This window comes from Lepisma saccharinum, chromosome 20 (genome assembly GCF_977018435.1).
Source record: "Lepisma saccharinum chromosome 20, izLepSacc3.1, whole genome shotgun sequence".
In the NCBI taxonomy this organism is placed as follows: Eukaryota; Metazoa; Arthropoda; class Insecta; order Zygentoma; family Lepismatidae; genus Lepisma; species Lepisma saccharinum.
Genome location: NC_139248.1, coordinates 2863680 through 2887267, shown reverse-complemented (window position 1 = coordinate 2887267; position 23588 = coordinate 2863680). Strand labels below are relative to the sequence as shown.

Sequence of the window (23588 nt, the reverse complement as noted above, 5' to 3'; positions counted from 1 at the left end):
CTTTAGTTTTTACTAAATCTTTGCAATGTTGGAAAGACTTTCTGGCAACCCTGATCTACCCACAGCCCTTCTTATTAAATAGGCTACCCCTACCACATCGGACACACTGTACTTACCAATGTTGCTCTGCAGCTCCAGGATCTCCACCCTGAGGTAGACGAACTGGCTGTACTTCGCTCGCAGCAGCCAGATGCAGTCCAGCCCGGCGGGGAAAGAGTGGGGGTACCCTGCAACACAGGAAAACAGTCACAGCATCTACGTTTGTGGCCTTACATTCTGTGTCGGGAATCTGTGGAGCAAGGCCGCGCATAAGGGAAGAAAAGGGGTGAAAGAGAGTGGGCGGAGCAAAGCAGTGCACGCTGCTGCAAACGACTGATAGCTGCATTTCTCCTTCCACGCGCTCACTGGTCGAGCCTATCGAGTCACTAGTTACGCAGAGACTTGTTTTCGTTCTCTTGCTCCAAGATTCTCGGGACAGAGTGTAGAAACATATACAGTGACTCAAAAAAGTATTCAACTCACCATAGGCTTCACATGAAAACATCTACAACGAGCAGAAAAGGAACGAAGATGGAAGTACATGTGCACAGAAGTTTAGTGCATACTATTGAGGTACACAGAAAAGAAAAGAAACAGCTTTAGTAGTTGGCAGAAGGATCACAGAAAAACAAAAGACAAGATGCATAATTAGAGTTCAAAAAAGTATTCAACTGTAATACTTTCGGCATACAATATTTGGTGTGACATGACATTCTTAATACCTGCTTGGCCCCCTTTCCTCTTGATGATTTCCTGCAACCGTTGTGGGACTGATTTCACCAAGGTATCTGTTGTATCTCGGGTAATCTTCCCCCATTCGTCCAACAAAACGCGCTTGAGGTAATTTTTGTTGATAATGTCGTGTTTCTGGATTCTTTCTTCGAAAATATGCCAGACATTCTCGATAGGATTAATGTCTTGCGATTTGGGGAGCTATTTGTATCCAGCGTGGGGTTGTACAATAACCAGAGCTTGGTGTTGAGGGCTGAATGTTTCGGATCATTGTCCTGGGTGAGGGTGTAGTCACCAGTAAGCTCCATAATGTTCACCGAGTTGGGTAGGTGCACCTTCAAAATGTTGATGTAACATGTGTGGTCCATTGTACCATTAATGAAACACAAATCCCCAACACCATTGGCACTCGTACAGCCCCACACCATTACCCCTCACCGTATTTTGTTGTAACTGAGATTTTCCTCATCTAGTTTACAGTTCTTTTATCGCGACGCCATCAAGTGCCCATCTGACGCCCATTTGTTATTCTTTCTTGTAATGTTATGAAATTGTAATGAAATTTGAGCCTTTTGTTTTCCTGTGCTCCTTCTGTCAACTACTAAAGCTGTTTCTTTTCTGTGTAGTTTGTACCTCAATAGTATGCACTAAACGTCTGTGCACATGTACTTCCATCTTCGTTCCTTTTCTGCTTGTTGTAGATGTTTTCATGTGAAGCCTGTGGTGAGTTGAATACTTTTTTGAGTCACTGTGTATATATATTTCACTTGCATTATCTTCAGAATTTAAGAACTACAGGATTAACCGAGACATGCTTTGTTGGCTTGTTTTAAACTTGTGCATGCAAAGTTACACTAACAGATTTGATACCTCTCTAAACAGGTTAATGCTTTGTTTTGCCATTGTCTTTGTGGGAATAAAAACCTTCCTGGGAGGGACAAAAATAATTTGCTTTTACCGGAGAAATCTCTTTGGGAGAATTCCCTCCCCCCCCCGTTAAATTGCACACTGCCGCTTTTGTGTAGTATTTAGGCAGTGGCGGCGATCAGGGTGGGGTGAGTGCAGTTTCCCCTCCCCTTTCTACCGCTTGTCTCCGCACTATGTCCTCTTAATACTAAGCCTTGTCTACCAAGTGGAAGTAAACTGTCCTTGCCCCCCAGTTTTGGCACCCAATGGCCGCTACTGTATCTAGGCGTATAATAAACGTGACAGCTCCACCAGAAAATATCCCTCAACCCCATGTCTCTCCAATCATTTTTTCCTTGTACCGTCAAAGACACTCCAGAACTGAAGAAGATCGAAAACAAACTTTTGCAAACCTTTCGTGCACGATTACGTTTGTCCCTTTTCACTGGAGAGAGCAAACACGAGCCGTTGAGTAATTTAAAGGGCTACGTGCATAACTAGAAGTTCACATTTTCTCCGTTAGATGGCAACACCAGGGGAATGAATGCTCTCCGGAGACTCGCTGCGTGCTTGTTATTCCGCCCGCTCCCTCCATAATTCCGCTGTTTGCCCCCAGAGGGCTGCTAAGTGGCTCCAATGGATTGCATGCGTAACTATGCGGTAATGGAGTCGTTTCATTGCTGTTAATATTCTGCGTGGAAACGAACGGAACGAGATGAGGAGAGCGACAAAGAAGTAATGGAAATGAAAGAGGGGGGGGGAGGTCGTTTTCGAGTTGAAAGAGTACGTGAAGGGTCAGCTTTTGGCATAGTTCATTCTACCTAGTGTTGTATTTGAAGGGGGATAAGATATATATCTCTCTTGTATGCAACACCAGTGATGAAATCTGGGGGTGGGCCTGGAGGAAAATCACCCCCTGAAATAAAAGTGGCTCTCCCGAAAATTTCAGTAACCTGGCAGAGCATTCGGACCACAGCTAAGAAATTTGGCAACCATGTTCGCTTTAGCTTTTTCTATTCACTTTCTTTTAACTAGAACGTACTTTTTCTTTTCTTTTTGTAGCAAAAAACACTGATTCTGTCCTATTTATAATTGAAAGTCAAGATAATGAACGCATTTAAATTACAGTCAGTTTTGTAAACTGCTAAATTAAGAAATATTATGTATCAGAATACGACTCAAACTGGTGTGAAGGTGTAAACTGATGGGCTTGCCGGGGGGGTGGGGTGGGGTGAGGAACTCACAGATAGTTCCATTGATGATGTCATCCACAGATATGCTGTAGAAAGCCTAGACGTCTTAGTTTACTGTAAATATACATTATTACATGCTATAGTATTATTATATTTGTGAGCCGCTATAGCTCAGTCGTTAGGGCGTCTGACTACCATGCGAGAGACCCGGGTTCGATCCCCGGCGGGGGAAAACCGGGATTTTCTTTCATCTGTTCAAGCGGCTCCGGCGTCTACCCTGCGTCGTAAAGTGGGTACCTGGAGGAAACTCTGGGGGAGGGGTAAAGGCGGCCAGGGGCGTGGTGCTGATCACATCACCCCCATCTTCATGGCGTGGTGCATAGCACAGGGGAGAACTTTTTTATAATATTTTATTGATTCTCATATTTTCATTCTTAAAATTATAGTTAATTATATCTAATTACACTTAATTTAATTACATATCAGAAGTAAGGGTCAATTTTAGAATATTAGTATTGTTGTATTAGTGTTATAAGTTGACGACTTTCATATTCATCCTCCCCGTGAAGTTTGATGTCCCCCCGGAGGAAATTGGCTGAATTGAACACTGTGCTACACATTCCTCTTCTGGTTGCAACTTTTTAACCTTTGGGGAAGAGGTGTCTTGTATCTAGTACTCTGAGGCTTCGAAAAAAGTTAAATAATTCCAGTGGGGGAAGAAGTCCCAATGATCAACAAGCTGCCTATACTATTGAATACATATCGTCCGGATATGTGGAATTAGGGATCAAAATTCTTTCTGGAGCTGCGATCACGGCCACAAGAAGTATTTTGTTTTGTTTTGTGAGCACAGTATAAACTCTTTTTATCTAAACAAACAACGCAAAGAATCTCTCGATTAATCTTTATGAGTATAAGTGGACTTGAAACAATTTCTCGTCAAGACAATGGTCGTATCTATAGATGGGGAGATGTTCAGGGCCAGAATCCTTCCCATTGTTTAGGATGCATTTTGTATCAATTATTAATAATCAAATGTGAGGGAAGATTTAATATTTTTCATTAATTGTTACATATTGAAATGTGAGTATAGATTTAATACTTTGCACTAATTATTATGCAAACAAGGGTATTAATAACTGCATAATTATTATACTTAATATACATATAAGAAATATATATATATATATATATATATATATATATATATATATATTATGAACTAGGGTGTGAATATAGAGGAATGTTGTGTGCTCCATCAAATCAAAGATACTAGAAGTGTATATATAGTTGATTTTATACATGTTCCAACAACATACTGTTGTACTTGAATCCTTTTCTTTATTTTTTGTTCCAGTGTTTGTTTGTTCCAAGAATGAAGTGAATATTCGGTCAAGTCTGAGACTTGATAACAATGTTAGCAATGTGTTTCCAGATTTCTTTCATTGGACAAGTCAAATGTTTAACATATCAGGCTGCTTCATTGTTTGAATGAAGTGAATATTCGGTCAAGTCTGAGACTTGATAACAATGTTAGCAATGTGTTTCCAGATTTCTTTCATTGGACAAGTCAAATGTTTAACATATCAGGCTGCTTCATTGTTTGAATGAAGTGAATATTCGGTCAAGTCTGAGACTTGATAACAATGTTAGCAATGTGTTTCCAGATTTCTTTCATTGGACAAGTCAAATGTTTAACATATCAGGCTGCTTCATTGTTTGTACAATTAGTAGTAAATAGCTGGTGTTGAAGAAAAATGCCAGCAGTTGTTACTATTCAGTTAGTGTTCAGTTTTTGAAAATAATATTTTCATTTTTACAGTGTTGGTGATCTTAATAAATGCAACAGTCTTTCATATTATGTGGAAATGCTTTATTCAAATGTGAGAAGATTGAGTAGTTGTTTTTAAAGTCCACTTTATTCATAGCTAGGCTAATCGAAACCGAACCAATATGGGCCTCCATCGTGTATCGAATCAATATCTGTGTTCCAGCACTCACGAATAGTAGCTCTCACTTCTGAACCAACTTCCTAGAAACAAGAATTCTCGTAGATTTTACGTAGATTTTCAGCGAAAAATGCAGGCTCGACCAGGACTCGAACCCGGGTCTCTGGCAATCCGTGCCATTGCTCTACCACTGAGCTACCGAGCCGGCCTGGCTTCCCCTGCATTTTCGCTGGCGCTGTTTTACCTGTGTGAAATCGTTTCTGCAAGTGCTACTGCAACGTAGTACATCACCTGTGTGTGCCTAATTTAATGGATTGACATCTCTACGCTGGGAGGAACCAGGCAACGTCGACGTCTATAGTGTTTCAAAGGCAACAGATCCCGTTGCAGTAGCACTTGCAGAGACGATTTCACACAGGTAAAACAGCGCCAGCGAAAATGCAGGGGAAGCCAGGCCGGCTCGGTAGCTCAGTGGTAGAGCAATGGCACGGATTGCCAGAGACCCGGGTTCGAGTCCTGGTCGAGCCTGCATTTTTCGCTGAAAATCTACGTAGTACATCACCTGTGTGTGCCTAGTTTAATGGATTAAAGAATTCTCATGTTTACTTACTTTCCCCCCTTACATGTTGCCAACCCTTGACTATATTTTTTTTGTCCTTTCTCGTGTATTAAGAATATGTATGGTTTTACATAATCTTAATTTGTGTTACTCTTAACTACTATATCACACCAAGCACAATTGTGTCTAATTTGTGTATTATTTGTGCATTTGTTTTCAATCTTATTTTTTTGAGTGTGTAAACGAGCCTTTGTTTTCATTTTTGTATTTGTTCTTTGTGTGTCTTCCTTATGTTTCTTTTCTTTTTGTTTGTTATTTGTACAAACATTCAGTATGCACTCGTATTTAGTATGTAGTATATGTATTTATTGGTGTTAGGTGGTAGAACAGCTGCAGGCTGAACCTCGCCTCGCCCTTCAATAAAGGAGAATTAAAATTGACCCTTGATTACAAGGAGATGACATTACCACTACGCTACTGGAGAGGCCCTCAGTGGTGAGATTGTAAAGAAAACTTCATGATTTTGAACAGTTCTTTGTAACTATAGGCCTTTTCTACTCTTACGACTGCCGGTCCTCATGCTGGCAAGGGAAGTGGGGAGCGGGGAATTCGCCGCAGACCAACCACACAACAGCGGTGGCGCCGAGAGTTACAACGCGGCGGGAGGAAGTACTACGTGTACCTCGTTCTACATGCTGCTGCGTTTCTTATCGTGCTGGATCCGCTTCCCACTCCCATTGCCAGCATGAGGATCAGCCGCCGCAAGAGTAGAACAGACCTATAACACTTTAGCGGTACGTGATAAACATGGGACATAGTTGCCTCAGTTGCAAAAATGAGATTTTCTTCACCACACGAAGGTAATCGTTTCATTTGGTGTTTTCTTACAAAACATCCAACACAAATAGACATGGAAAAATATGAAGTAGGTTTATAAAACCTGATACATAAAATTTGACAATTTAATAAATTGCAATTCAAAAACAAAAGCATTGCAAAATGAAATTGATTGTAATAATAATGTTACGGATAATTCAATAAAAAATGATTAATTGGTTCTTGGTTTATTTTACTTCGCTTTCATGCCACTCTTTGCAAATCATGAGGATAGGGATGAGCAATGATATGATGAAATTGTTGAAGGGACACTCATAAAGAACACATTCTAATATTTTTGGTTTCATAAAAATTGAAACAGTCTGATCTTTTCTATCTCTGTATAATATGTATGTATAATAACATTTCAGTTTGTAGAGAAGTTGCACCTCTTGTTAAAGAGGACAAGCATCACCCTGCTTTAATAATTAATATGAGCATAAGAAAACCAACAAATACTTTAAAAAATAACAAAACTTTAGTGTACAATTTTCGAAAAGCAAACTTTCTGAAAATCTATGAGTTATTTCGGAACACTGACTGGACCTTCTTGAGTAGTCTCAGAAACGTAGAGGAAGCAGTAAGCCAATTTTATGATGTAGTAAATACGGTATTCGAAGCATCAATTCCAAAAAAGAAAGCTTATGTAAATAATAAATACCCTTGCTGGTTTACGAAAGAAATTGTGGAGATATTGAAGTTAAAAGAGTATCACAGAAAACGTATGAAACATGCAGAGGACAGTAAATTATTGTATGAGGAAACCAGGAAAAAGTCAAAATCGTTGATAAATAAAGCTTATTTTAATTACACTAAGGAGATGGAGGAGAATATCAAACATGATTCACGCTCTTTTTGGAAATTTGTTCGAAACAAAAAGGATAAAAATAGACACAGTAATAGTGCTATGGTTTTCAATGGGAAAGTTTTCGATACTAGTCAGGATATTGCAGATACCTTTGCACACTACTTTAAATTTGTTTATGCGGATTCCCCTAGTTCATATAGAGTATCAGGAAATGATGAGCTAAGAGTTCCACATTCATTATGTATTGAAAGAATTACTGAATGCGAGTTTAATAATGCTATCAAGAAATTGAAACCTAAAAAAGCAGCAGGTCCAGATGGCATACCGCCTTACGTATTAAAGGGATGTGCCGAGGTCTTGAAAAAACCTTTACTGGTGATATTTAATTTAATATTGGAATTACATACCTTTCCAAATATGTGGAAATTAACACGCGTGTGCCCAATTTTGAAATCTGGAGATAGTAGTAACATGGAAAATTATAGACCAGTTGCAATCCTCAGTGCTCCAATTAAAGTACTAGAACAAATTCTATATACTAGAATTTTTAATCATGTAAAAAGTTACATAAATAGTAACCAACATGGATTCTTTCCTCATAGATCCACTGTCACAAATTTAGTAAATTTCATTCAAGATCTTTATAATGCAATTCATAATCGGTCAAGTGTTCACACTATTTACATGGATTTCTCCAAAGCTTTTCATAAATTAAATCACGATGTATTACTATGTAAACTTGCAAACTTTGGTTTTACGAGTGACATGTTATCTCTTATTATTTCGTATCTTCACAATAGGAAACAATATGTGGCTTACAAACAGTCAGATTCGCATCAATATATTGTAAATTCTGGAGTCCCCCAAGGTTCGAACCTTGGTCCACTTCTGTTTATTATATTTATAAACGATTTGCCACATAAACTTCAGCACTCCAAACTTCTCATGTACGCAGACGATGTTAAACTGTATAAAGAAATTAATTGTACTCAAGATATGATAGATCTTCAGAATGATATAAATGTACTCTATGATTGGAGTATGGATAACGATCTAAGGTTTAATATTAAAAAATGTAGCTTTATGGTATTTTCGATGAATAAACACCCATATGAGTATTCATACAGAATTAATAATGAAAAGCTGGAAAAAGTGTACTCTGTCAAAGATCTTGGTGTTGTTGTTGATTGTAATTTATCCTTTGAGGAACATATTTCGAATATTGTTAAGGATGCATATAGACGACTAGGATTTCTCATAAGAAGCTCAAAGAGCCTAAATAATTTAAATGTTATTATGCTATTGTATAACAGTATGATAAGAAGTAAACTCGAATATGCGTCGGTTGTATGGTCTCCTGGGTATATATCTCATAAAAATAGAATAGAGCAAATTCAAAAAAGATTTCTACGGTACTTATACTACAAGAAGAACCAAGTATCTGCTTACCAGATGAAATTATCTTATAAGTATTCATTGAAAGAGTTTTGTTATGTAAGCCTCAGTAGTAGGAGAGAATTAGCACAACAAATATTTCTTTACAAAACAGTAAATGGAATTCTGGATAATAGTAACTTTCTTCATCAGTTTAAATTTAATTCTAGAAAATCTAATCTTCGGATGCGACACCTTTTCCTCTGTGATATCCCGAGAACAGAAAAATACAAATCATCACCTATATTCAGACTTTGTTCTGCATATAATAATATTTCTACAAAGCATGAAAATCTGGATTTCAGTCTACCACTTTCCTTATATCTAAAAACATTAAAACCAATTTTTGAAAAAGACTATATGTGAATCCATTCTACTGTGCATTATTTTCTATTTTCTACTGTACTGTGCATTATTTTCCTTTATTCTGAAAGTATTTTACCTTCTATGCTATTTTCATTTTTTAAAATTATTTTTTGCCGTTTAATACTATATAAAGGCTATGTTTTGAACTATGAATATATGTGTATATGGTTGGATATATGTCCTGTAGTACTTCACTTATTATCTTGTGTGTATAAATGCGTTTGTGTGTGTATGTGTTTATATGTAATCTACACTTTTATATGTTTATTATTTGAATTTATGTAAGCTTTCCTGTAATTGGAGATTCTCTGTAGGAAGCAAATAAATAAATAAATAAATAAAATAAATAAATAAATAAGTAGATATATACGTACACATAGTACGTTCGTACATAAACACACACGCACCCACACTACCATGGGAAAGACTCTTGCACAAGACAGTAAAAATCCCGCACACATTTTCAATTCAGTCATCAACCGCGGATTTACCCTTGCAAAGCTACCGCAGGAGTCCGTCAATTCAATTGGTAACTTATGTGGATGTCCGAGCGAGAGACCAATGGAAGCACAATTTGCGGCGTGCAGACATTTCAATGGACCAAGTCGCCCCCCTATTTTGCGACTGTGAATAGCTCTTCAGCGCCCGGATCGATCTCTCGAACCCTCAATGGGGAGTCGAACCCGACGTTTCCTGTCAAACTTCCGAACTCCAGTCAACGGCGCTTCGTTCGTCGGCCGATCTCTAACGAGAAGCTTTGCAAATTCAAGCTCTTTCAGTTCAACAACTTAATGGGGCAAGCGATGAATAGAACAAAGCAACATTAATGTACATTTTTATTATCCTACAGTTAATCTACACCTTTATCGATAGATTTGATGGCATGCCAGTATCAGATGCACAGTCTGTCACGTATATGTGAAACCTCACAGACTATTAGAATGTCACACGTACCGTAGCTTACGTTCTCTGCCACGAGAGCGCTGCTAAAGCTCCAGACGCTTTTCCGTTAGCTTACGTAGTTGCACTATTTAAAGTATTGTAAATTTAATTAGAAAAGTTTTAACATTCACTAAGGAGAATTTGCAAGGTTCGCGCCGGAGCACTGCACACTACACCATGAAGCGGTGCAAAAGTGTACTCATATATGCTAGCTTGTAGCCAGCCGAAGACATGAACTCAAAGTGTCTCAGGGCTTGCTGGGTTTAGTATGGAAAGGTCAAAAGTCAACTAGTAAAAGATTATTTATATTTATACACGCATGTAAATAACCAGTTTAGCACATAAGTAGTGTATATTAGTCGTTTCAACGCAGTACTTAGTAGGTATGCCTTTTTTTTATCAATCGAATATCACTTTTTGACATATTTTGACAATTTTTTGTCGATGTTTTAGCGTTTAGCGATGTTTTAGTACAAATTTTCACCATACTCATTTTTTTTCCACTCGTACTTGGTAGGTATATTATGATCTTACGTGATACAACTTAACCTATCCTTTTTTTACGATTATTTAATTTTTTTTTACGATCCTAAGTGATATAACTTAACCTATCATTTTTTTTATTTATGCACTGTTTGAACGTTATTATTTGAGGATCATATTTTGTAGGTATTTTTTTTTATCAATCGAATATAAGTTTTTGACATATTTTGACAATTTTTTGTCGATGTTTTAGCGTTTAGCGATGTTTTAGTACAAATTTTCACTGCACTCATTTTTTCCATTTATACTTGGTAGGTATATCACGATCTTACGTGATACAACTTAACCTATCTTTTTTTTACGATCCTAAGTGATATAACTTAACCTATCGTGGAACTCGCAAACACCCACTCTACAAAAATTCTACTATATGATCTTTCACTGGCTAAGCTAACCTACAAATAGGAATTGGCAGCACTGACTTATAAACCCACTGGGTCTTCTTGGCATGTTTTTTCATGATGTGTTGCCAGGCTATTGGACATCTTGGCGTATACAATGTATATATTTTGAGAGGGGGGTTATAGCTTTTTATGCTGTACGAATACTAAAAACTTGACAGTGACAACCAACAGAGTAGGTAAACCTACATCCAGGAACTGGCAACACTAGTTTCTGACAGTGAATTTGAAATAAAATATTAAACAAAATACATGAGTAAGCACTGTGATTACAAATAGTACCAGTGTTATGCCCCCAACTCCAACTGGGCAACTGGGGGAAATAATTGTACAACAATTTGTACCTAATTGTACAATACTTGTACCTAATTGTACAACATATACACAGACATAAAAGAGAGAGCCTTCCTGTAACTTACCTCATGTACAATTTATATGTTTTTACAACTGTGAAAAGAAAGCATATGTGTTCTGTATGCACACATTTATTCTTATTTTTCGAAGTTGAATGAAAACACGTGTTTTTACGCTCTCGTAATACTGACCTTGCCCCAGTGATTTTAAATTGCTTCCATCCGCTTTTTTTCTGTGTTATTTCCGCATGCACGCAACATTCGCTTTCAATAGACAGAAGGAGTTTTAGTATAGCAGGCTCCGAGTTTTACAATTTATTAAATTAAACAATAATTTATGTAAGAATATACTTGTACTTACCGAACACAAAATAATAAAAAGCACATGTGAATATTTGCGTGTGTTCATGTTATATGACGGCTGAGTAAAAAATAATGTTGACGCCCCGAAAGATAAAAGTTCCTGGTTCGACATCAGATGCATGCAAATTTTATGTTTTGCTCTCCAAAATCTTGATTTTTATGTTTGTGCTATTTGTCATACAGCAGAGGAGAAGAGGGGAGAGGGGAGGGGAGGGGGTACTATTAGCGCCATCTATTAGCAAACAATAGAAATAAAAAGTAGGGTCAAACTTTTTCAACACCCAAAAATTTTAAACGTCCTCGCTTAGTAATACGATCAGCAAAAGACGTTTAAAAGAGTACTCTTAGTCGACAAAGCTAATTGCTAGGGCCCATATATTGCTAAAATGTTCTTTGATTTGCATATTTCTCATACCGCCATATGTTGTTCTAGTTGACTTCTTCCAAAAAAATGCTAATTAGCGAGAGTTAATTAAGCAAGGCAAGTAAAAGAAGCAAATAGGACAATATGTGCCGGCGTGAAATATGTAAAAATTCGACTCGATTCGAATTAAAGTTGGGGGATATTTTACATTTTTTTCCTATAATGTACAAAATATTTACCGTACATAATCTTTTCCATTTACAACAGTATAAAATAAGAGGAATGTGTGACAATATCCATATTAATTAGGAAGGTATGTCGTATGCTAGGTTAGCTAATTGTGTCTTCTACAGCTTCACTGTTTAGAGGAAAGATGGAAAAAGAGAGCTCTACGGAAACTAACGCTCTTAACAATATTGAACGCCCCGTGAAAATTATATATAAATAAGGCATAAGCGTATTATCTGCTTTCATGTCAGATTTTCCCAACCTGTGAGCTGTAGTGTTTAGGCGACAACCGACCTGTTCAAATATAATACTGTTGACAATATTGTACGCCCGTGAAAATTATATATAAATAAGGCATAAGCGTATTATCTGCTTTCACGTCAGATTTTCCCAACCTGTGAGCTGTAGTGTTTAGGTGACAAACGACCTGCTCAAATATAATACCGTTGACAATATTGAACGCCCCGTGAAAATTATATATAAATAAGGCATAAGCGTATTATCTGCTTTCACGTCAGATTTTCCCAACCTGTGAGCTGTAGTGTTTAGGTGACAAACGACCTGCTCAAATATAATACTGTTGACAATATTGAACGCCCCGTGAAAATTATATATAAATAAGGCATAAGCGTATTATCTGCTTTCACGTCAGATTTTCCCGACCTGTGAGCTGTAGTGTTTAGGCGACAACCGACCTGCTCAAATATAATACCGTTGACAATATTGTACGCCCCGTGAAAATTACATATAAATAAGGCATAAGCGTATTATCTGCTTTCACGTCAGATTTTCCCAACCTGTGAGCTGTAGTGTTTAGGTGACAAACGACCTGCTCAAATATAATACTGTTGACAATATTGAACGCCCCGTGAAAATTATATATAAATAAGGCATAAGCGTATTATCTACTTTCATGTCAGATTTTCCCAACCTGTGAGCTGTAGTGTTTAGGTGACAAGCGACCTGCTCAAATATAATACCGTTGACAATATTGTACGCCCCGTGAAAATTATATATAAATAAGGCATAAGCGTATTATCTACTTTCATGTCAGATTTTCCCAACCTGTGAGCTGTAGTGTTTAGGTGACAAGCGACGCGCTCAAATATAATACTGTTGACAATATTGAACGCCCCGTGAAAATTATATATAAATAAGGCATAAGCGTATTATCTACTTTCATGTCAGATTTTCCCAACCTGTGAGCTGTAGTGTTTAGGCGACAACCGACCTGCTCAAATATAATACTGTTGACAATATTGTACGCCCCGTGAAAATTATATATAAATAAGGCATAAGCGTATTATCTGCTTTCACGTCAGATTTTCCCAACCTGTGAGCTGTAGTGTTTAGGTGACAAGCGACCTGCTCAAATATAATACTGTTGACAATATTGTACGTATATTGTATTGTATAGGAGACTAGAAGCATATAATTTGGCGGAAAAAAAAAACAAAAACAAGTAAGGTCATAGAAAATAGTTAAAAAAAAAAGTGAGCAATTATATTTTGCATTGCACAGCATTAGGTATTAAATAACATACCCCAAAAAATCTCTGCATTATGCGTTCTGTAAAAAATTGCCCTACGTGCCAAATTACTGTGTCAAGTAAACATTTTCAAAAGCACTGTCGTACTTGTGTGCCGGGAAAGCAAATATGTGCGACCAAACTGTGCTCTAAGTGTGGAAAAAAATATTTCTATTGCCGACTTCAAGTTGTTTTTTTTGACACGTATATATATTATTATTTTTTTAACAGAGGAAGAAAGTCCGTGCTTCGGAAAACGCGGTGATGTGCGTAATGATATTTTTCTTCTTCTGCTCAGACTTGTACCAATCTACTGTGTACCGTCTTCTTCCCTGCCTCGCCTCGTGCAGTTCGTCCGACCTCTCGTCCAATTTTTCCCCTGCAGCCGAAAGCAGAATGTTGAGATCACTGCACCTCAGGCCACTGATCCCCCGAAGATGGTCCTTGAGAACCATTTCACAAGGGATGCGAAATTCCGGCGTCGTTCTTGCTATGATTACAAGTTTCCCTACATCCTCACAATCTCCGTTTACTGCGTGTTTAAATATTTTACATAGTAGCTCGGGCGGCAAATCAGTTATACGAGACATGTTGTTATTATTATTATTTTTCACTCTATGTTATTTATATACCCCACCCCAATTTTTTGTTTCGTGTTCATGGCGATGGTGGTAGAGTGCCACACACGTAAATTTGCCGTTGCGTAGAAACGAATTTTCGTTTCGTCTCCCTCTCTCTTAGCATCATGTGTTCTACCCTGCTCGATAATCTTCGCTATTGTTGCCATATTGTTATTCTATTCCTGGACACACTCGTGCAAACATTATTGAAAACAATTGAATAGCGCTCCAGCTCGCGGTTCCCACTGTTCGGTAGGGACGCTAATGTGGCAATATAGCACGGCGTAGTGCTTGCTTTTTTTATGCAGTGCATGTTTATTGGCTAGCTAGTAACTAGTGTTGCCAACTGTAATAATGAAGCACTATTTCTGTCATGGAAGGGGAAAAGGCAGGTAAAGTGGCGGTGAGTTTTTGTTGGATTGGAAGCACCATATTTTTATTTTATACTAAGTATTTGACCGGTTTGACGTGTGTGTGCGTGTATTGTGTGTGTGTATGTAAAAGTGTGTGTTTGCTAATGAATGTTAAATTCCATAATGCCTCCAGTTCTGTCGAAGTTGAAATTAAAAACCTTGCATAGCCAAGCTCGGGAAATTCTAAGCAACGTGCACGAGTTCATGAAGGAGGAAGCCAGTCATGGTGTTAGCATCCCAATAAAGCATTTTGGCAAGAGAGCAGCGAACAGCAGCAACAAATTGTTCATATTTCATAATTTTGGAATTATTCAAAATAAATAAATTATGTAGCTCCAACATCATTTCAACTCTGGCTCCGGCACGTGTTCTTGTAGAAATTGCATAGAGGAGGCTGTTATTTTTGCTGCTTAATGCGATACATATTGTTTTCTGTGTTAAAATTGCCATGCTTTGATGGGTGATAAGCCTATTGAAAACTGTGATCGAGCGAGATATTCTTTTGCGCTGAATAGTATTGAAATAACATAAGAAGTCTCATTATTTATTTTATATTTTGATGTTTTAGTTAGGAATATATTGATTTTCAATTTTCCGTTGCTGCGTAATGACCGGGGGGGTCGAAATAGAGCGGCATCTGCCGCCACCTCCCAGGGAGGCAAAATGACTAGCGCCGGCCCTGGTTCATAACAAAAGAAAAAGCCGCGCATCTTATCGTCTAGTGGCAGTATATGTACTTGTTATTGTTGTGGAAGCCGGCATCCTTTGTAAATGTACAACAAAGGCAACCGACTGTCGCCGATCTCAGAGAGGAAATAATAATACTGCTTCAGGAGGAGTGTTATGGTGCAATTGTAGCGGTTTAACACGTTGGCATGTTATTATCTGCCGTTGCAGTTCCATACCAGTGTATACGGGTTTTGGAAGTGAAAAGTTAAAACGCCACCAGTGCATTAATGCAATGAAAAATAATATATATATTTTTTTATTTTGTTTGAAATTACTCAAATAAGGAATCGTATGAAGAAGTCTTTTTTGCAGCATTTTTGGTAATTTTACTTATGTGTTAGTTCATATTTTGCGAATTTTTAGTCTATATGTATGTAGCTACATACAAAGTTACTTGTTAGTACATATTAATCCTAGTGCTGGTATAATGCATGACGTTTAAAACTCAACGTTAGATAGACCTGAATTCTCTAATTTTATTGTTGTACGTAACAGCTGTGCATCGGCGCACTGCAGTGATTTTTCTATCTGCTCTATTAGCAACACTGCTTCTTTAGTTGTTTCGCGCATCGCACGGCAGAATTATCTGCGCTGGACTCTACCCAGTGCGGTGACCTGTTCACCCAGTGATGCGTCTCTGCTCACGAACCTTTCGAAAGCTGCGTGCTCTAATTTTCTGTCTGTTTCGTGACGTGCATCCAGATCCGTCTGCGTGGTGTTGTAAGCAATGTCGTGATTTTTGCATGCGGCGTCCAACGGATTCACACCCTTGTCCCCTCTCTCCAATTTTTTCTCAAGTTTGGTACCCGGTCCGCAGTACTGGTAGCCAGGTAAATGTACGTGTTCTCGAAAAGTTTGGAGCAATCCAAATACTAGCAACTGATGAAACTGTACGATAGTCTGGACATTGTAACGTTCGCCTCGGAAATAAAACCACTCGACGATTGTCGTGAAAATTCAGTCGTTGTGTTCGACGACGCCATCCTGGAAAATCAAAATGAAATTCGCAACTTTTTCACGCAAGGTCGTCACAAAAAAATGGATTGTTTTTACCTAGCTCAAACGTTTTCCAAAATTCCAAAACAGTTAGTACGCGACAACGCTAATTTCATATGTTTGTTTCGTCAAGATCACACCAACCTCAAGCACGCGTACGATGACTACGTAGGCGGAGACATGAACTACAATCAATTTTCGGAACGCTGCTGCTTTTCTTGCTGGAACGGTGACGATTTCGGATTCGTGACGATCGACATGACGAGGAAACCCAACGACGGAAAATACAGAAACAAAATCAACGACTTTCTAAACGTTGTAACGTTGTGAGAAACGACGTTTATTTATAAACGTTTATAAATAAACGTCGTTTCTCACAACGTTACAACGTTTAGAAAGTCGTTGATTTTGTTTCTGTATTTTCCGTCGTTGGGTTTCCTCGTCATGTCGATCGTCACGAATCCGAAATCGTCACCGTTCCAGCAAGAAAAGCAGCAGCGTTCCGAAAATTGATTGTAGTTCATGTCTCCGCCTACGTAGTCATCGTACGCGTGCTTGAGGTTGGTGTGATCTTGACGAAACAAACATATGAAATTAGCGTTGTCGCGTACTAACTGTTTTGGAATTTTGGAAAACGTTTGAGCTAGGTAAAAACAATCCATTTTTTTGTGACGACCTTGCGTGAAAAAGTTGCGAATTTCATTTTGATTTTCCAGGATGGCGTCGTCGAACACAACGACTGAATTTTCACGACAATCGTCGAGTGGTTTTATTTCCGAGGCGAACGTTACAATGTCCAGACTATCGTACAGTTTCATCAGTTGCTAGTATTTGGATTGCTCCAAACTTTTCGAGAACACGTACATTTACCTGGCTACCAGTACTGCGGACCGGGTACCAAACTTGAGAAAAAATTGGAGAGAGGGGACAAGGGTGTGAATCCGTTGGACGCCGCATGCAAAAATCACGACATTGCTTACAACACCACGCAGACGGATCTGGATGCACGTCACGAAACAGACAGAAAATTAGAGCACGCAGCTTTCGAAAGGTTCGTGAGCAGAGACGCATCACTGGGTGAACAGGTCACCGCACTGGGTAGAGTCCAGCGCAGATAATTCTGCCGTGCGATGCGCGAAACAACTAAAGAAGCAGTGTTGCTAATAGAGCAGATAGAAAAATCACTGCAGTGCGCCGATGCACAGCTGTTACGTACAACAATAAAATTAGAGAATTCAGGTCTATCTAACGTTGAGTTTTAAACGTCATGCATTATACCAGCACTAGGATTAATATGTACTAACAAGTAACTTTGTATGTAGCTACATACATATAGACTAAAAATTCGCAAAATATGAACTAACACATAAGTAAAATTACCAAAAATGCTGCAAAAAAGACTTCTTCATACGATTCCTTATTTGAGTAATTTCAAACAAAATAAAAAAATATATATATTATTTTTCATTGCATTAATGCACTGGTGGCGTTTTAACTTTTCACTTCCAAAACCCGTATACACTGGTATGGAACTGCAACGGCAGATAATAACATGCCAACGTGTTAAACCGCTACAATTGCACCATAACACTCCTCCTGAAGCAGTATTATTATTTCCTCTCTGAGATCGGCGACAGTCGGTTGCCTTTGTTGTACATTTACAAAGGATGCCGGCTTCCACAACAATAACAAGTACATATACTGCCACTAGACGATAAGATGCGCGGCTTTTTCTTTTGTTATGAACCAGGGCCGGCGCTAGTCATTTTGCCTCCCTGGGAGGTGGCGGCAGATGCCGCTCTATTTCGACCCCCCCGGTCATTACGCAGCAACGGAAAATTGAAAATCAATATATTCCTAACTAAAACATCAAAATATAAAATAAATAATGAGACTTCTTATGTTATTTCAATACTATTCAGCGCAAAAGAATATCTCGCTCGATCACAGTTTTCAATAGGCTTATCACCCATCAAAGCATGGCAATTTTAACACAGAAAACAATATGTATCGCATTAAGCAGCAAAAATAACAGCCTCCTCTATGCAATTTCTACAAGAACACGTGCCGGAGCCAGAGTTGAAATGATGTTGGAGCTACATAATTTATTTATTTTGAATAATTCCAAAATTATGAAATATGAACAATTTGTTGCTGCTGTTCGCTGCTCTCTTGCCAAAATGCTTTATTGGGATGCTAACACCATGACTGGCTTCCTCCTTCATGAACTCGTGCACGTTGCTTAGAATTTCCCGAGCTTGGCTATGCAAGGTTTTTAATTTCAACTTCGACAGAACTGGAGGCATTATGGAATTTAACATTCATTAGCAAACACACACTTTTACATACACACACACAATACACGCACACACACGTCAAACCGGTCAAATACTTAGTATAAAATAAAAATATGGTGCTTCCAATCCAACAAAAACTCACCGCCACTTTACCTGCCTTTTCCCCTTCCATGACAGAAATAGTGCTTCATTATTACAGTTGGCAACACTAGTTACTAGCTAGCCAATAAACATGCACTGCATAAAAAAAGCAAGCACTACGCCGTGCTATATTGCCACATTAGCGTCCCTACCGAACAGTGGGAACCGCGAGCTGGAGCGCTATTCAATTGTTTTCAATAATGTTTGCACGAGTGTGTCCAGGAATAGAATAACAATATGGCAACAATAGCGAAGATTATCGAGCAGGGTAGAACACATGATGCTAAGAGAGAGGGAGACGAAACGAAAATTCGTTTCTACGCAACGGCAAATTTACGTGTGTGGCACTCTACCACCATCGCCATGAACACGAAACAAAAAATTGGGGTGGGGTATATAAATAACATAGAGTGAAAAATAATAATAATAACAACATGTCTCGTATAACTGATTTGCCGCCCGAGCTACTATGTAAAATATTTAAACACGCAGTAAACGGAGATTGTGAGGATGTAGGGAAACTTGTAATCATAGCAAGAACGACGCCGGAATTTCGCATCCCTTGTGAAATGGTTCTCAAGGACCATCTTCGGGGGATCAGTGGCCTGAGGTGCAGTGATCTCAACATTCTGCTTTCGGCTGCAGGGGAAAAATTGGACGAGAGGTCGGACGAACTGCACGAGGCGAGGCAGGGAAGAAGACGGTACACAGTAGATTGGTACAAGTCTGAGCAGAAGAAGAAAAATATCATTACGCACATCACCGCGTTTTCCGAAGCACGGACTTTCTTCCTCTGTTAAAAAAATAATAATATATATACGTGTCAAAAAAAACAACTTGAAGTCGGCAATAGAAATATTTTTTTCCACACTTAGAGCACAGTTTGGTCGCACATATTTGCTTTCCCGGCACACAAGTACGACAGTGCTTTTGAAAATGTTTACTTGACACAGTAATTTGGCACGTAGGGCAATTTTTTACAGAACGCATAATGCAGAGATTTTTTGGGGTATGTTATTTAATACCTAATGCTGTGCAATGCAAAATATAATTGCTCACTTTTTTTTTAACTATTTTCTATGACCTTACTTGTTTTTGTTTTTTTTTTCCGCCAAATTATATGCTTCTAGTCTCCTATACAATACAATATACGTACAATATTGTCAACAGTATTATATTTGAGCAGGTCGCTTGTCACCTAAACACTACAGCTCACAGGTTGGGAAAATCTGACGTGAAAGCAGATAATACGCTTATGCCTTATTTATATATAATTTTCACGGGGCGTACAATATTGTCAACAGTATTATATTTGAGCAGGTCGGTTGTCGCCTAAACACTACAGCTCACAGGTTGGGAAAATCTGACATGAAAGTAGATAATACGCTTATGCCTTATTTATATATAATTTTCACGGGGCGTTCAATATTGTCAACAGTATTATATTTGAGCGCGTCGCTTGTCACCTAAACACTACAGCTCACAGGTTGGGAAAATCTGACATGAAAGTAGATAATACGCTTATGCCTTATTTATATATAATTTTCACGGGGCGTACAATATTGTCAACGGTATTATATTTGAGCAGGTCGCTTGTCACCTAAACACTACAGCTCACAGGTTGGGAAAATCTGACATGAAAGTAGATAATACGCTTATGCCTTATTTATATATAATTTTCACGGGGCGTTCAATATTGTCAACAGTATTATATTTGAGCAGGTCGTTTGTCACCTAAACACTACAGCTCACAGGTTGGGAAAATCTGACGTGAAAGCAGATAATACGCTTATGCCTTATTTATATGTAATTTTCACGGGGCGTACAATATTGTCAACGGTATTATATTTGAGCAGGTCGGTTGTCGCCTAAACACTACAGCTCACAGGTCGGGAAAATCTGACGTGAAAGCAGATAATACGCTTATGCCTTATTTATATATAATTTTCACGGGGCGTTCAATATTGTCAACAGTATTATATTTGAGCAGGTCGTTTGTCACCTAAACACTACAGCTCACAGGTTGGGAAAATCTGACGTGAAAGCAGATAATACGCTTATGCCTTATTTATATATAATTTTCACGGGGCGTTCAATATTGTCAACGGTATTATATTTGAGCAGGTCGTTTGTCACCTAAACACTACAGCTCACAGGTTGGGAAAATCTGACGTGAAAGCAGATAATACGCTTATGCCTTATTTATATATAATTTTCACGGGCGTACAATATTGTCAACAGTATTATATTTGAACAGGTCGGTTGTCGCCTAAACACTACAGCTCACAGGTTGGGAAAATCTGACATGAAAGCAGATAATACGCTTATGCCTTATTTATATATAATTTTCACGGGGCGTTCAATATTGTTAAGAGCGTTAGTTTCCGTAGAGCTCTCTTTTTCCATCTTTCCTCTAAACAGTGAAGCTGTAGAAGACACAATTAGCTAACCTAGCATACGACATACCTTCCTAATTAATATGGATATTGTCACACATTCCTCTTATTTTATACTGTTGTAAATGGAAAAGATTATGTACGGTAAATATTTTGTACATTATAGGAAAAAAATGTAAAATATCCCCCAACTTTAATTCGAATCGAGTCGAATTTTTACATATTTCACGCCGGCACATATTGTCCTATTTGCTTCTTTTACTTGCCTTGCTTAATTAACTCTCGCTAATTAGCATTTTTTTGGAAGAAGTCAACTAGAACAACATATGGCGGTATGAGAAATATGCAAATCAAAGAACATTTTAGCAATATATGGGCCCTAGCAATTAGCTTTGTCGACTAAGAGTACTCTTTTAAACGTCTTTTGCTGATCGTATTACTAAGCGAGGACGTTTAAAATTTTTGGGTGTTGAAAAAGTTTGACCCTACTTTTTATTTCTATTGTTTGCTAATAGATGGCGCTAATAGTACCCCCTCCCCTCCCCTCTCCCCTCTTCTCCTCTGCTGTATGACAAATAGCACAAACATAAAAATCAAGATTTTGGAGAGCAAAACATAAAATTTGCATGCATCTGATGTCGAACCAGGAACTTTTATCTTTCGGGGCGTCAACATTATTTTTTACTCAGCCGTCATATAACATGAACACACGCAAATATTCACATGTGCTTTTTATTATTTTGTGTTCGGTAAGTACAAGTATATTCTTACATAAATTATTGTTTAATTTAATAAATTGTAAAACTCGGAGCCTGCTATACTAAAACTCCTTCTGTCTATTGAAAGCGAATGTTGCGTGCATGCGGAAATAACACAGAAAAAAAGCGGATGGAAGCAATTTAAAATCACTGGGGCAAGGTCAGTATTACGAGAGCGTAAAAACACGTGTTTTCATTCAACTTCGAAAAATAAGAATAAATGTGTGCATACAGAACACATATGCTTTCTTTTCACAGTTGTAAAAACATATAAATTGTACATGAGGTAAGTTACAGGAAGGCTCTCTCTTTTATGTCTGTGTATATGTTGTACAATTAGGTACAAGTATTGTACAATTAGGTACAAATTGTTGTACAATTATTTCCCCCAGTTGCCCAGTTGGAGTTGGGGGCATAACACTGGTACTATTTGTAATCACAGTGCTTACTCATGTATTTTGTTTAATATTTTATTTCAAATTCACTGTCAGAAACTAGTGTTGCCAGTTCCTGGATGTAGGTTTACCTACTCTGTTGGTTGTCACTGTCAAGTTTTTAGTATTCGTACAGCATAAAAAGCTATAACCCCCCTCTCAAAATATATACATTGTATACGCCAAGATGTCCAATAGCCTGGCAACACATCATGAAAAAACATGCCAAGAAGACCCAGTGGGTTTATAAGTCAGTGCTGCCAATTCCTATTTGTAGGTTAGCTTAGCCAGTGAAAGATCATATAGTAGAATTTTTGTAGAGTGGGTGTTTGCGAGTTCCACGATAGGTTAAGTTATATCACTTAGGATCGTAAAAAAAAGATAGGTTAAGTTGTATCACGTAAGATCGTGATATACCTACCAAGTATAAATGGAAAAAATGAGTGCAGTGAAAATTTGTACTAAAACATCGCTAAACGCTAAAACATCGACAAAAAATTGTCAAAATATGTCAAAAACTTATATTCGATTGATAAAAAAAAAATACCTACAAAATATGATCCTCAAATAATAACGTTCAAACAGTGCATAAATAAAAAAAATGATAGGTTAAGTTATATCACTTAGGATCGTAAAAAAAAATTAAATAATCGTAAAAAAAGGATAGGTTAAGTTGTATCACGTAAGATCATAATATACCTACCAAGTACGAGTGGAAAAAAAATGAGTATGGTGAAAATTTGTACTAAAACATCGCTAAACGCTAAAACATCGACAAAAAATTGTCAAAATATGTCAAAAAGTGATATTCGATTGATAAAAAAAAGGCATACCTACTAAGTACTGCGTTGAAACGACTAATATACACTACTCACATACGCTCTTATTTCCTCTCAGTGAGGTACCTGGGCAGTGTTAGTAACCTTATCTAATTTAGGGGGAACCAACTAGTGAAGGTATCCAATAGGAACCTTGGTAGTCGTCACATGCCATGCCGTCTGAGGACAAGATGCGAAAGCGTCAAATCAATTGCGAGGGACGGGCCAAGGGGCGTGCGGTTTCACAAAGGTGTTGGTATGAAGGGACGCCGCAAAGTCAATCCAGGTACTGCAAGGGAACGGTTCGGTCCCTTGGTATGTCCAGTCAGTAGCAAGAGACGGCAAGGTACAAAGGAAAGGTCTGGGAGCACCTAGGAGACTTGGGCTTGGGCCGCAACGACC

At 38.1% G+C, this 23588-nt stretch overlaps 1 protein-coding gene and 2 non-coding genes across 4 annotated transcripts in view; 1 reads left to right on the top strand and 2 right to left on the bottom strand.

The window, feature by feature from the left end:
- Positions 1-23588, bottom strand: part of LOC146003339 (neuropilin and tolloid-like protein 2) — a 423782-nt gene that overhangs the window by 46462 nt on the left and 353732 nt on the right. For both annotated transcript variants that reach the window (XR_014443822.1, XM_083141621.1), the window contains exon 7: positions 117-227. Coding sequence is in view for 1 of the 2 variants with exons in the window: in XM_083141621.1 (XP_082997747.1) it covers positions 117-227 (111 nt within the window). In the remaining variant the exon portion in view is untranslated. The remainder of the gene's footprint in view (positions 1-116; positions 228-23588) is intronic.
- TRNAS-GGA (transfer RNA serine (anticodon GGA)) lies at positions 4954-5024 on the bottom strand. Its single transcript has one exon. It is a non-coding gene; the product is annotated as a tRNA-Ser (tRNA).
- Positions 5277-5347, top strand: TRNAS-GGA (transfer RNA serine (anticodon GGA)). The gene has a single exon. It is a non-coding gene; the product is annotated as a tRNA-Ser (tRNA).